Source organism: Varroa destructor, unplaced genomic scaffold (genome assembly GCF_002443255.2).
Source record: "Varroa destructor unplaced genomic scaffold, Vdes_3.0 BEIS01000001.1, whole genome shotgun sequence".
In the NCBI taxonomy this organism is placed as follows: Eukaryota; Metazoa; Arthropoda; class Arachnida; order Mesostigmata; family Varroidae; genus Varroa; species Varroa destructor.
The window spans coordinates 62,215,410-62,227,477 of NW_019211454.1; the positions used below are offsets into that span (position 1 = coordinate 62,215,410).

The window sequence follows — 12,068 nt, forward strand, 5'->3', positions numbered from 1 at the left end:
AAGATCATCCGGTGATACAACCGTCGTAGCGCAGTTCGCCTGCTGTCTCGCTCTCTGTTTCGCCGCCAGGGATGGACACATTCAGTTAATCCAGCCTAGCTTCGCGATCTACTAGTTCCCTCTCTCAGGTTGGCTATATACGGTGCAGCTCTCCCTCCTGCGTTCCGATCTATTGCTTCTTGGGAGCCTTGTTTTATTGTCTTTCTCCCTTTTGCCCTCTTTCTCGCTGTCATCTTGCTGAGATAGCGTGAAGCTGATAGCGATGATTTTGCCTCGACCAGAAGAAGCAACTTCGCACCGACCGGGCGGTTGGACTTGTGGAGTAGAGAGAGATTTAAGGTCATCTGTTTGATGGGCAATTTGTCATAGATTATAAAGTGAGGGACCGGGAAAGATAGTAGACGTTTCAAATCACGTGGGTGCTATCTTTATGAGCGGTGCTTTGACGAATCATCTCAATTCTGTCTGGTGCACAAGCTCGTTACGGAGCAAAACGCCATATGAACAAATAAGCTTTGGTAATGCTACATACTTAATTAACCGAGTGAGCTAACGACTCGGTATATATATCTGCCGTATTGGAGTTGTTTATATACTGCACTCTACGGTATGCGTTCACTATGTGGTATATATACGGTATGCGTATTCATGTGATAGCTAAAAAGATGTACGTGGTCTGTGGACACACACTTCCTCGCGCATGGAAATAAAAAAAAAAACAAAAGTTCATAGCTTAAGCATATTAAGAATGATCATTTCGATAACTCGGTAGATTCTTAAATTTCGTTAGTTTTCATTTTTTTGGCACTTTTCCTATGAATCTCTAAGTATAATGGTTTGATCTTTTTTAATAGCTATCGTAATTTCTAACGCGACGTATAATACATCTATTCTTTTTTATAGCTACTGTTTCTGCACAGAATGATCTTCTATTGACGTTGCTCTGACTTTGCTGTATTTTTTAATTAGGGCTAGAAATAATTTTTTAAACCGATGGCCATATACATGCTCACTTGAATATTTAAGTAATTTTCATTTTCCCGTTAGATCCGACCAACTTAGAAGAAAGGTGTGTAGATAGCGTATACACACTATCTATGCCGTCATCAGATCTATTACACCAACGCATGTTATGGAAGAGGAAAGGGCGACGAAAACGGTAAAATACATAATCATTTCTCTGTTACGAAATAGTTAATTTCGTCCTCGTTGCTGTTAGCCCTATAGCCTCCTCGATAGCGCCAATGTATTTTACTTTATGATCTTGTTGGTCAGAGCTCTTGCTTAATCCCTGTTACCTTTTACATCGACGTTTTTCCGCCGAAACAGTCAGTCGCCAGGATAGTAACGGCGTTGGTTGTCCCGCTCAGGGATCAGCGTCATCATTAAGAGCCGTGCTGTATCCTTGTGGCATTCCCGTTGCCATCAATGTCCGTCGACTTTTCTGTGCAATCGACAGGCCGCAGGCAGGCAGAGAGACAGACACACACCGAACGGCTTCAGAGAGTGGTTCGTTCCTCTGACCAACAGCAACACTAGTTGCCTCAGCAACGGCAGCTGTCGACGGGGCCAACAGTATTAACGAAAGCCGCAGTCATCGCCGCCATCAGATGCCCGATAGCGACGGCCAGGGTGGGCGGCTTCTCCCACAACCCTCAATCGCTTCCACCCACTCAACTAGTGGTACTGTGAACTGCCCTGATAGAAAGCATCGAGAAGACTGACCATCCAAAACATCCTGGCTAATCGAGAATTAATCATCAACAGAGCTGTGAAAACGCGCAACGGAAATGCCAGCTAAAAAGAATAGTTTGGGTTGACGTTCGTAGTGGTGCTAGCGTTCGCCAGGAATCGATTCTCGTGCAGTGAGCGGTGCATAATTGGTCGTTTGACCGGCGGGTCGCTGGCTGAGAGCTAGAAGTTCGTTTGTGCGGCTACCGCCCACCTAGGCCATCAAGCCGCAGAACAGGACCGGAACCTACTGCAAAAACATCGCAACGGCCACATCGTCACGTAACGTTCCGAGGAAGAACGCGGGCAGCCTGAAAACGTCGTCGCTGTTCGTGCCACGGATCGCAGACGCACCGTCCCAGTTGTCAACACGGAAAATATGGGCATAGACTGATCTCCCGTAGTGGAGATCGAGGCGCCAAGAACAAAGAAGGAATGTGATTTCTGATGAGAGGTACAGATCGCACCAGCTTCTACAATAAGCTGGCCAGCTATTTTAGTCGAACTATGTGCGGAAGATAGCTATATATATATAATAACGGGTGCACTGTCGCTCTTTATGGTGGTGATCATAGTCAGTACGCTTGCGTAGTAGGAACTAACATAATTCACAGAACTTGTTGTGTTTCGCTTGTGTGTGTCTATAGTTTCCATTAAATACTTGCAGTGATACTGTTTATTTTTATATTAAAATGGTGATTTAGGCTAGCGGTCTATGGTCGGTTGAAGTTTGATGTGAAAGAAGTGGATCATAAGATTTTATAACTAGCGTTTCGTGTGCAGTGATATCGTGCTGCATCGTATTGTTAAGTGTTCGATATTGATAGAGATCGATCTGTTTCCAGATAGTGATATCTGATAAATTGTCGATTATGTAATTCACGTTGAGCTCAATCTGAGTAAATAGATAACTGCGGATACGATTGGCGGTCTTTGTTTGTGTGTATGTTAACGTTTGATTGACTTAACTAAATGCATCGAATCCTTTATATCAAAATTCGCTAGGTGAACATGAAATCATAATATCTGCCCGTGCCAGCTTAATCTTCATAATTTATAGGTTAGTGTACATGTGCACTATTATTCCACTCCTTCAAATTGTGCGACTCACTCATTCCCTCGAGCCCTTCACGCGTTTCTGTTCGGTTTTTTTTAGCTGCTTATTATGACATATTTCTCTATACGCGGCATCACCGTGTCCTCTCCTATCACATTCGTTCCAATGCGTGATGACTATGAGGTGATCTGTTTGCGTTGTGTCGTCTTGACTCCCTGGTTGCCGCGGTGACCATTGTGGGTGGGTAGAAGAGCGAAGCCGCGTTGAATGGCAGCCGCAGTACTATCAACGCTACCATCAACGTCAAACGGCCACCGACTATTCGACCGACGGCGACGTCGTTGTCGCTATCCTTTTCGTACAAATACTTCAGTGGTCATTATAGCAGGTGTGAGAGCAGTTGAACAGCATGAAAACACCTGCAACCACAGATTTCTCGACGTTATGCACAGGCTACCATAGCTTTAGTAGAAGCGATAACAGATCTTGATGCACCACCGTTCCCAAAGCATTATTTCCGGTAACTAAAATTTTGCTATCTCACTCTTAAGCCACAGCGTCGGCTCGACGCTGCGGCGACGAACTATTCCAGTCCGACGAACGAATCAAATCTGATGTTCTCCTCCTCTCCCCCATATCCGGTGCCCCGTTGCAGTTTGTTGTCGTCTAGACCCAACCACCCCCGTCAGTTGTACATTTTTAGCATGAAAGTATAAAATTTACATAGAATTGTCGTCAACTCACTCAGCTGAAGATCAGAAGTAGACGCCACGATCAGCTAGTAGACGGTTCAGTGGTGAATCGTCCATGGACGCGGCTGGTTACCTAATTGGCTTGACAGTGGGCTAGAGCGCTTTTGTGAAGCGGGACGCTACTTTCTGTTGTACGTTGTGCGTGCTATAACTATTTATATTGTGCCGCCACCGTTGGTTGGTGTTAATTCTGCAAAAAAATACTGTTCCGTACCTGCGCTAGAAGAAACCTTAATGCTGATTTTATAGTGTACAAGAGGTACGAGTAGTGCATGTAACCGCATGTAGGGGTGCGTCTGTGTATCGGAGTCAAAATAATGATAATAGTAATAAAATACGCTTTATGCATTATATATATGATTGTAACGACTGAGGTGTTACTTAACGATGAAGGCATGGACGCAGGAGGCGTTAGTGGCACAAATTGGCTATGAGAAGACTAGACTGGCCTGCTTTGGTCGACATGTCTCGGCTATAGTGGGTGGGTCCATACCCGTCGTGGATACGTGACTGCCAATAAATGCCAAGTCTTGTAATTGCCACTGAGCTGTGGCGAGAACGAAACGCGTAGTTAGCGCATCCAAGTCGATCGGTCGTGTTTAGGTGTCGTCCTTAGTGTTTTGCTCTATGACTAGGTCAGTTAACGTAATGAAGAGTGTACGCAACCTCAGCTGTACCTATGTGAACAAAAATGATGCTGATATTTCAATTACGCTAACTAAAAAAGAAGTGCTCGTAGCGTTTTCCCACGGCAACCTTATTTAATCAGTATTTAATGGAACCCTCTCCTTTCTTTCACAGCTTCTTCTGATGTGTGTTCATAATATTGCAGTTGGATCTGAGCCGCGCCGCAATCCCGGAGTTACAACAACAAAGATTGGCCGTAGCATTGACAGAATAAAAGCTCGTTAACGTAGTGCTTCTGACTTGCAACGATGAAGAACGGCATATCAAGAGTGCATCGATATGAGAAGATCGCACGATTCGTGAGGGCACTACTGCTGTGCGTCGCTACCGTATGGATACCTCTTGCTCCGGGAGTATGCGGAGAGGGCCGGCTAATCATCGAGCCTGAAGGCGAAAATCACACACAACCTGCCGAGCAGGGGTTTGCGTTATTCTGTAAAGCCGGTCCAGGAGAAGGAGATTATGCCAACTTTCGCTGGATAGGGCCTCAGGTAAAATATACTAATTGCCATATGCCATGCTAATCAGTATTCACTCTACCCTTCAGATCGAAGTAAAATTTTTCATTGAAGACCAAAGCGGCAACGTGCGGTATATTTTCAAGTATTTCTGCTCTGCATCTGATTACTTGTTTTGCCAAACATACATAAAAGCTATTGTACGACTCTCATGTTGTAGTTATTTTTGTTAATATTCGACAATTGATGTAGAAAGTATTCAACTTAGAAGGGCTGATTGCAAATTTTCTGACCAGAAACTGAAAGAAGAAGCTTCCGATTGGGAGGTTTCTCGGGGAGGAAAGTTAGAAATGATATCATGTTAAAATTGCTACCCATAGTGAGAGAGCTGTATAAATATATACGTATATTAATGTTGCGTTGTCAACCGATTTTACTTGTGATAAGATTGTGCATGTATTCTACAACGATTACTCGTAATTAACTTGCGCCCCTTTGCACCTCAGCAAACCGATTTTTTTTTTTAATATATTTGCCATTGCGAAGAGCAATTATCAGTTATACCGAAAAGTTTGGCAGAGTGCGATTGATCGGATATATCGCATATGTATAAGGTATTGGGTCAGTTAATGGTTGCCTTATTGCAATCAATGACCAAGAAAGAGTTATTCTAGTTAGTTATCACAGTTACTTAAAACAACTTGAATTTCAGTGAATTATTTTTATTATTATATTTTTTATAATATTACAATATTTGTTTCTTTCTGTGCTCTTCACCGAATCATATGGTAGGCATCGCTTTTCCGCACAAGCTTCGCACAACGTAGTGCTGAAGGTTCTTATCCGTAGAGTCTTGATTGTATGCGACCACTGTTAACAATGAAGGACAAATTGGACATTTTGAGTTTGCCGTTCCGAGTTCTCATGGAGAAGTAAATAAAGTAAAATTTTCTGTTTCTCCTGTCATTACTTATATTTTAGCTTCAGGAGTACAGCGCCATTGGAGCTATCCACACAATCGACTCTGGCTCGAATCTAATTTTGTCTTTCGAGAAGCCAACACCTGAAAACTCTGGCAAATATGCATGCGTCGCTACGTACGCCAACACAGACGAGGTGCGAGCCGTAGTAAAGCTCACTTTTTTCCATGATATTAGCTGGGATGACTGTCCACTCAAACAGAACCTCGTTATCGGCAGAGAAGGTAAGTTGCGAATACTGGATATTTACGGATACGCGCTACACCAGGCAGGTGATTAAACCTAAACATGAAAACAGAACGCTGAAGAAAAATAACTTCGCATGAGCAAGGCTACAATGGTGAAACTAAGTTATATTGTTCAACTGTGCATGTGCGCCATGAGGAACGAAAGTCGAATGAAGTATGGTGAAGGTTAGCCATCCAATTATTGGAATTCCCCTCTTTTTAATATCATCACATTATATTCCCTGCATTCCTACTTTCGTAAGAGACAAAACAGCCTGCAGCTTCCTCTTACATCTTTGTTCTTGGTTCAGGCTTTTTCGTCGCATAACCGTAGGTCTTCGCATTGCGTAGCAAATCCTTTTTTGGGATAACCCCTATTCTACAGTGCAATATAAGACAATGAGTCGTTCCGCTATGTATAATACCGACGGCTATCTTATTGATGATGATTATGGTAACTGTTTTCGTTCACAGGGACCATCCGTTGTGCTGTACGAGGGAACCCCGTCCCTACCGTGACATGGTTGAAGGACGACATCTCAGTACGGAACGAGCCTCGCTACGAGGTGCTTGCATCGGGTCTAAAGGTCAAAGACGCACAGCAACAGGATCGTGGCAAATTTATTGTTTCAGCGATGGTAACTGCAACTGGCAAATATCAACGCAAGGTAATTACCGTCGACGTGCTAACGCCGCCGAAAATTAACGATTTACCTGAAGTGGCCGAAGTAACGGAAGGCGCAGCCGGCCGGCTGCACTGTTCCGCAAATGGGTATCCACAACCATTGTACTACTGGACGGATTTCCCCGGACGCAATCTCTCGTCGGTGGTCGGTTTTCGCGTGACACCAGAGACAGGCGTCCTCGAGATTACGCACGTGGCACGTGAAGACGAAGGCGAATATTCGTGCCATGCCGTCAACCCTGCCGGTCAGGACGTGGCGCAGATTCGGGTGGACGTCATTGTGCGGCCCAAGATCGTCCTGTTCGAGAATAAGACAACCGACGCACTATCAGAAGTACGGCTGGAATGCCGCGCCGAAGGCAAGCCTAAGCCTGATATTGCTATACGAAAGGAGGGCGCGCTATTGTCCTTGTCACCAGAGGATTCTGCGGTGTTCTTCACGCGACGCACCGAGGGCTTCGAGAACGTGTTGCAGGTCATGATTCGTCCCGTGAGTCGGCAGCACGACGGGCTCTACTACTGCTCTGCGGAGAACAAGGCCGACAAAGTTGAGCGAGTGGGTCATTTGACCGTAAATTTCCCGCCAGAGTTGGTCGCCCGTCAGAACCCCGTGATGACATGGGATGCGAATCCCGCTACGCTCAGCTGCCATATTTCGGCTATTCCGAACGCCACTGTCGAGTGGTGGTTCCGTGGGCAAATGGTGCGTCCGCGGGCAGGCTTCTTCACACTGGACGAGGCGCCCGCTCTGTCCACCCTTACCGTAACCGACCTCGTACCTGACCGCTTCGGTATCTATGATTGCAAGGCTAAAAACAAGCTTGGCGAAAGCACGCTGCGTATTGGACTCCAACAGGCACGTCGACCTGATAAGCCTCAATTGCCGATCGTACTTCGAGTATCAGCAACAACAGTAACATTAGAGTTCCAGCGACCTGTTGATGATGGTGGTATGCCAATTATCGAGTACATTATTCGATGGTGGATGGAAGGGACAGACGAGGCATTGGCGTTCGACAAGAAACAAGGTGAAGTGATGGGCAAGCCAATCACAATCGATCGTCTCATGCCACGTACTAAGTACAATTTTAAATTTAGCGCACGCTCGCAGGTTGGCGAGGGCCCGCCGTCCGACATTCTGCCCGTGTACACGAACGAAGAGAGTGTACCGGACGCGCCGCTAATTTTGACGCGCGCCAATTTCAGCGTATACCCTACACGCTACGATTTACAGTGGGCGATGCCCCTGTCGAACGGGAAGGAGATTCAGTACTTCCGCGTTACTTATTTCCAGGTGGAGAAGTACGGTCCCACTGAGTTCCGTAAGTCGCACTCGAGCAGAGAACGTGAGATCATCGTGGACACGTGGACGAATCTAATCGGTGTCGAGTTAACCGGGCTCAAACCCGAAAGCTATTACAAGGTGCTTGTAGAGGCGTACAACGAGTTGGGCTTCAGTCATCCGGCGGAGTTCGTCTTTCAGACAGCTCGCGGCGATGGTATCATCGGAGCGTTTCCCGACCATCCGGGTCCCGTTGAGCTACCGCATTTCGCCTTCACAATGCCTCTAATCATTGCTACGACACTGCTGTTGTCCTTTATGCTATTGATTTTTCTCGACGTCATCTGCTACTTCAGATTCCAGTGGGGACTGCTCTACTTCCTAAGACACCTGCTGTGCTCAAGAGGTCCTATGTATACTAAGTCTCTAGCCTATTAAGCTATGTATAACATCTACTGTAACATTCCAATGTATCTACGCATGTATTATGGTAACTATTAATGCCGAACGACGATGTACTTATGATATTCAAACACAATTGCAGCCCGTCCTTGCCACATCAACAAGTATTACATAATGAAGCCAGTTTATAGTTGGGTGATGGAGAGACTCAATCAAATCGACAGAACTTCAAAACCGGCTACATTAAGTCACTCTACGCCAAGTAAGATGAAAAAAAAAACGTGGAAGCATCCGTATATATACAAATACCACACATAGTATACGTTGGGATATAAAAATGGGGTAAACGAAATTACTTATACCACAACAAAATACACAAGGTGCCAAATTTTCATGTAGCAGCTCGTACGTGGGCCACTATTAAATGAACAGAAAGGAGTGAGTGAGCAGAATGAATGAATATTATCAGCGACATGAAAAAACTGAAAAACTCTTCCTAAATCTAAGGAACCTAAGAAATGGGTGCTTTTTTAGAAAAAATACGAAGTTGGTGGTGCAAATACCATAAAAACTTGACGTGAGTGAATGTGTGAAAGTAACATGTGAAGTTCAATCGGCCTAGAGCTGGACTCAGGCTTGACCCCATCTACCAGAGGCACCATCTTTCCATGTGCTAAGGCTATCCATTAAAACAAGGCCAGCCCATATCGACGTCTCAAATACTATGAATACAAACGCATACGATTGGTAAAGTATGAGTGCAGTCCGATTCAGCACCTTTCCGATCGTTAGGATTGCCCCGTGCAGAAGAGGTATACTCCTGAAAGATGGAAGCAGGCCTTGATACTACAGCTTTCGTAAATTCATCTACGCCGTTAACACTTATATCGTTACAACACCTGTACAATTTAGAAATGAGTGTGTTTTTCTCCAAGTTGTACATTTCGTCGAACGGAAAAATTGGCAATATCGTCATAAAATTGCGCCGTCTCGTTTGCGCAAAGTGCAGAGTGACATGCAACAACAGAGCTACGCTGATATAGACATCAAAATTAACTGGCATCCGAACACAAGAAGGCAGCAAAAGATTAACTGTCTCTGAGACTATATTGTTTGATATGAAAAACATGCAACGATTAGGGACACGAATAGAAGATTTAGTCCTATAACCGTATTAATAGCAATGAGAGATCGACGCACTTATACAGTTCTTGTAAAGAGATAACGCAAATTATGTATACATTTATATTCCCGTTTGTATATTTGTGTATAGAACGTCTGGCGAGACCTCGTGGAACTTCGAATGGCACTAAAACGCACGCAAACCGAGACAGACAGACAGACAGACAGACAGTCAGCGTATCCGACAAGTACTTGCGATGATGATTTTCTATAAATAGAAACGACGTCTTTGTAGCAGGTGCAGAGCCTTCTCGGAAGACCTATTTCAGTTTGATTACCTCAAGTACTTCATTCGAAATCCCACCCATTACGATGTTAATATACTTTATATTTAATCATGTTTACATCCTACGGCACGCCTCCACAACGCCAGAAAGTGGAAAAAGAGACCAGGATAACTTCAAAAGAAGCTATACGATACGAAAAAGAACAGGTTTAATAAACACAGGAAATAGAAAATTGAGAGAAGAAAAGTGGGTGCAAGATCGTGTACGTGAAGTACGTGTGTCCACGATGGTATACGAAAGAGATGTGTACTGAGCGATTTTGTATGGATTAGAAATCTTCAAAATACTGAAACGTCTAAACGACGCAATTCGTGGACGTAGACGACTGACGATCTCAATTCGTCAAGCGTACCATGAACCAGTACGTTTTGATGGGTTGAAGAAGCGAGATCTTTTTACGTTTCATAAGCAGAACTTTATGATTGCTATTAATAATTAATTTATTGTAATCATTTACGAACGAACGTAGCAACTTACCAGATCAAAACGACAAATGTTGTGATATATTCTAAACCTGAATAGAGTAGACGAACAGATAAAGAGTAAACAGAATGTAAGCCGGGACGATATTGTTGTGGTTGACGGCGGGCGCTGCAATCAGGAGAAGGCTCCGAAAACGTTTTAGCTGTGCTCACGTTATCTACGCGAATTTGCTATTTGCGCGATTTCATAGGCGCACATTGTGCTATACGTCATTAGTTATTTGGCGTCTCCTGTCATTTTTAAGGTCAGTGAATACGAGCTGGTCATTGCTGTTTCTTAGTGAATATCAAGTGAATTCCTGTGACGATAATAAACAACACCGCCATAACCCAACAACGGTGCATTTTTGGGTATGCTAAACGAAATAAAGCATACTGATACCCAGCTATATCTATAATATGCTAACTGCGACAAATGGCTAAGAAGGACAACGATGAGGACAAAGACAACTAATTGAGCAAAAGTCGACAGTATTTGATATTTTATGTTTAATGCTTCAGAGGAATTGAAGCACATGAAGTATGAAAAGACCGAGAAATATTACGAGAGGTAATGACAATGCAGATTCTTGATCTCATAATGATGATGATGATGATGCGATAGTCTTCGGATCTGGGAAGTAACCAACAGGTTGAAATCCTGGCGTTACAGTTTTCTCCCAGCAACATTAAGGGAGGGGAGAGAAAGGCGGATATTTGGCTTTGTACAAAAGCCTGCGTTTGTGTGTATCACTGTTGCTAGCCTACATTTCATGCTTTGAATAAAAAAAACAAGATAGATGACTAGCAAACGATGTATTTCACGCAAGATAGAATTGTCTGGGAGTTCGAGGACCGGCTCATCGCCGGAAACTGTTCATATCGACCCTCCCGAAGTTCTCAGTGGACGCGACTTTTTGCGCACATTGAATATACTTTGCTTTGCTGGTTGATCCGCTGGTGAAGCTCAATAGTTTGTAGCGTAGCTGGTTGTGCATTCATTGTTTGGCGTGAGCCTTCCCCTCTCGCTCGCTGTCCTTCCCATTTTCCTAGACGAAATGCGCATCCGCAGAGTGACCCTGCAAGCCTAATCCTGAGTTGTCAACGATTTTTTCTACCGAAGCTAGCTACAGAGCATTAATTTTTCAACAATGTGCTTTTTGTTCGTCCGTAACGTTAACGTGTATCTTTGTTTCGCTGGCGGATAGCTTTCAGTGGTAAGAGCAAAGCTGCAGCGAAAAAAATTGGCGCATTTCTTTGAATCTACCCGTTTGCTGATTGGAAAGGTTAAAAGAAATAGGGACTGTTATTTGAACAAATTTTCTGCAACAGAAACGGCCACAAACAATGTTCCGTGCTTGACTCTTGGGTTTCTTACTTTTTTGTACAAATATTTCCAGATGAGCAAACGTGAACAATTGTATGTGTAACAAACGATACTATATATGAGAATACGGCGACTAAGAGAAGAAGATAACGATATATAACAATAATATATAATATACTCTTTTGAATTATGTAAAATCATTTGCTTGAAGAGGTGAGGTGCACAGAGGGAAGAATTACGTCGAACGTGATGAATTCCTCAAATATAATAATTATTATTATAATGGAAATATTTTGTTGGATTGAATACAAATAGAATAAATAAAGTAACATTTCAATAATGTTGATAAAAAAAAAAACGTGTCTTGATTTCATAATGTATGAGAGATTTGAGTAGTATGCGTGTCAGAGCCGGACGTTGTGCGTGACGTACATTCCCTTATTGCATTGAAAAAATATATTAAATTTTAGCTAGCTACAAATGGCGTGTTAATCGTTTCTAGATGAAATAGAAGGTAGCAGATTTAAATTTTCTTTTGGTTCCCACATTC

The 12,068-nt window shown here is 43.6% G+C and overlaps 1 protein-coding gene across 5 annotated transcripts; it reads left to right on the forward strand.

Annotated features, from left to right (window-relative positions):
• The first annotated feature begins 1,336 nt into the window (after window positions 1-1,336).
• LOC111253417 (fasciclin-2-like) lies at window positions 1,337-11,490 on the forward strand. 5 transcript variants are annotated; one of them, XM_022812774.2, is made up of 4 exons: window positions 1,337-2,185; window positions 4,373-4,718; window positions 5,667-5,889; window positions 6,367-11,490. In XM_022812774.2, the coding sequence occupies exons 2-4, from the start codon at window positions 4,476-4,478 to the stop codon at window positions 8,295-8,297; spliced, it is 2,397 nt and encodes a 798-aa protein (XP_022668509.1). In that variant the 5' UTR covers window positions 1,337-2,185; window positions 4,373-4,475; the 3' UTR covers window positions 8,298-11,490. The 5 variants fall into 5 exon arrangements, with proteins under 5 accessions (XP_022668509.1, XP_022668491.1, XP_022668499.1 ...); XM_022812756.2 differs by having other exon boundaries at window positions 1,338-2,185; window positions 4,342-4,718; XM_022812764.2 differs by lacking the exon at window positions 1,337-2,185 and adding an exon at window positions 2,202-2,791 and having other exon boundaries at window positions 4,342-4,718.
• Window positions 11,491-12,068: the final 578 nt, after the last annotated feature.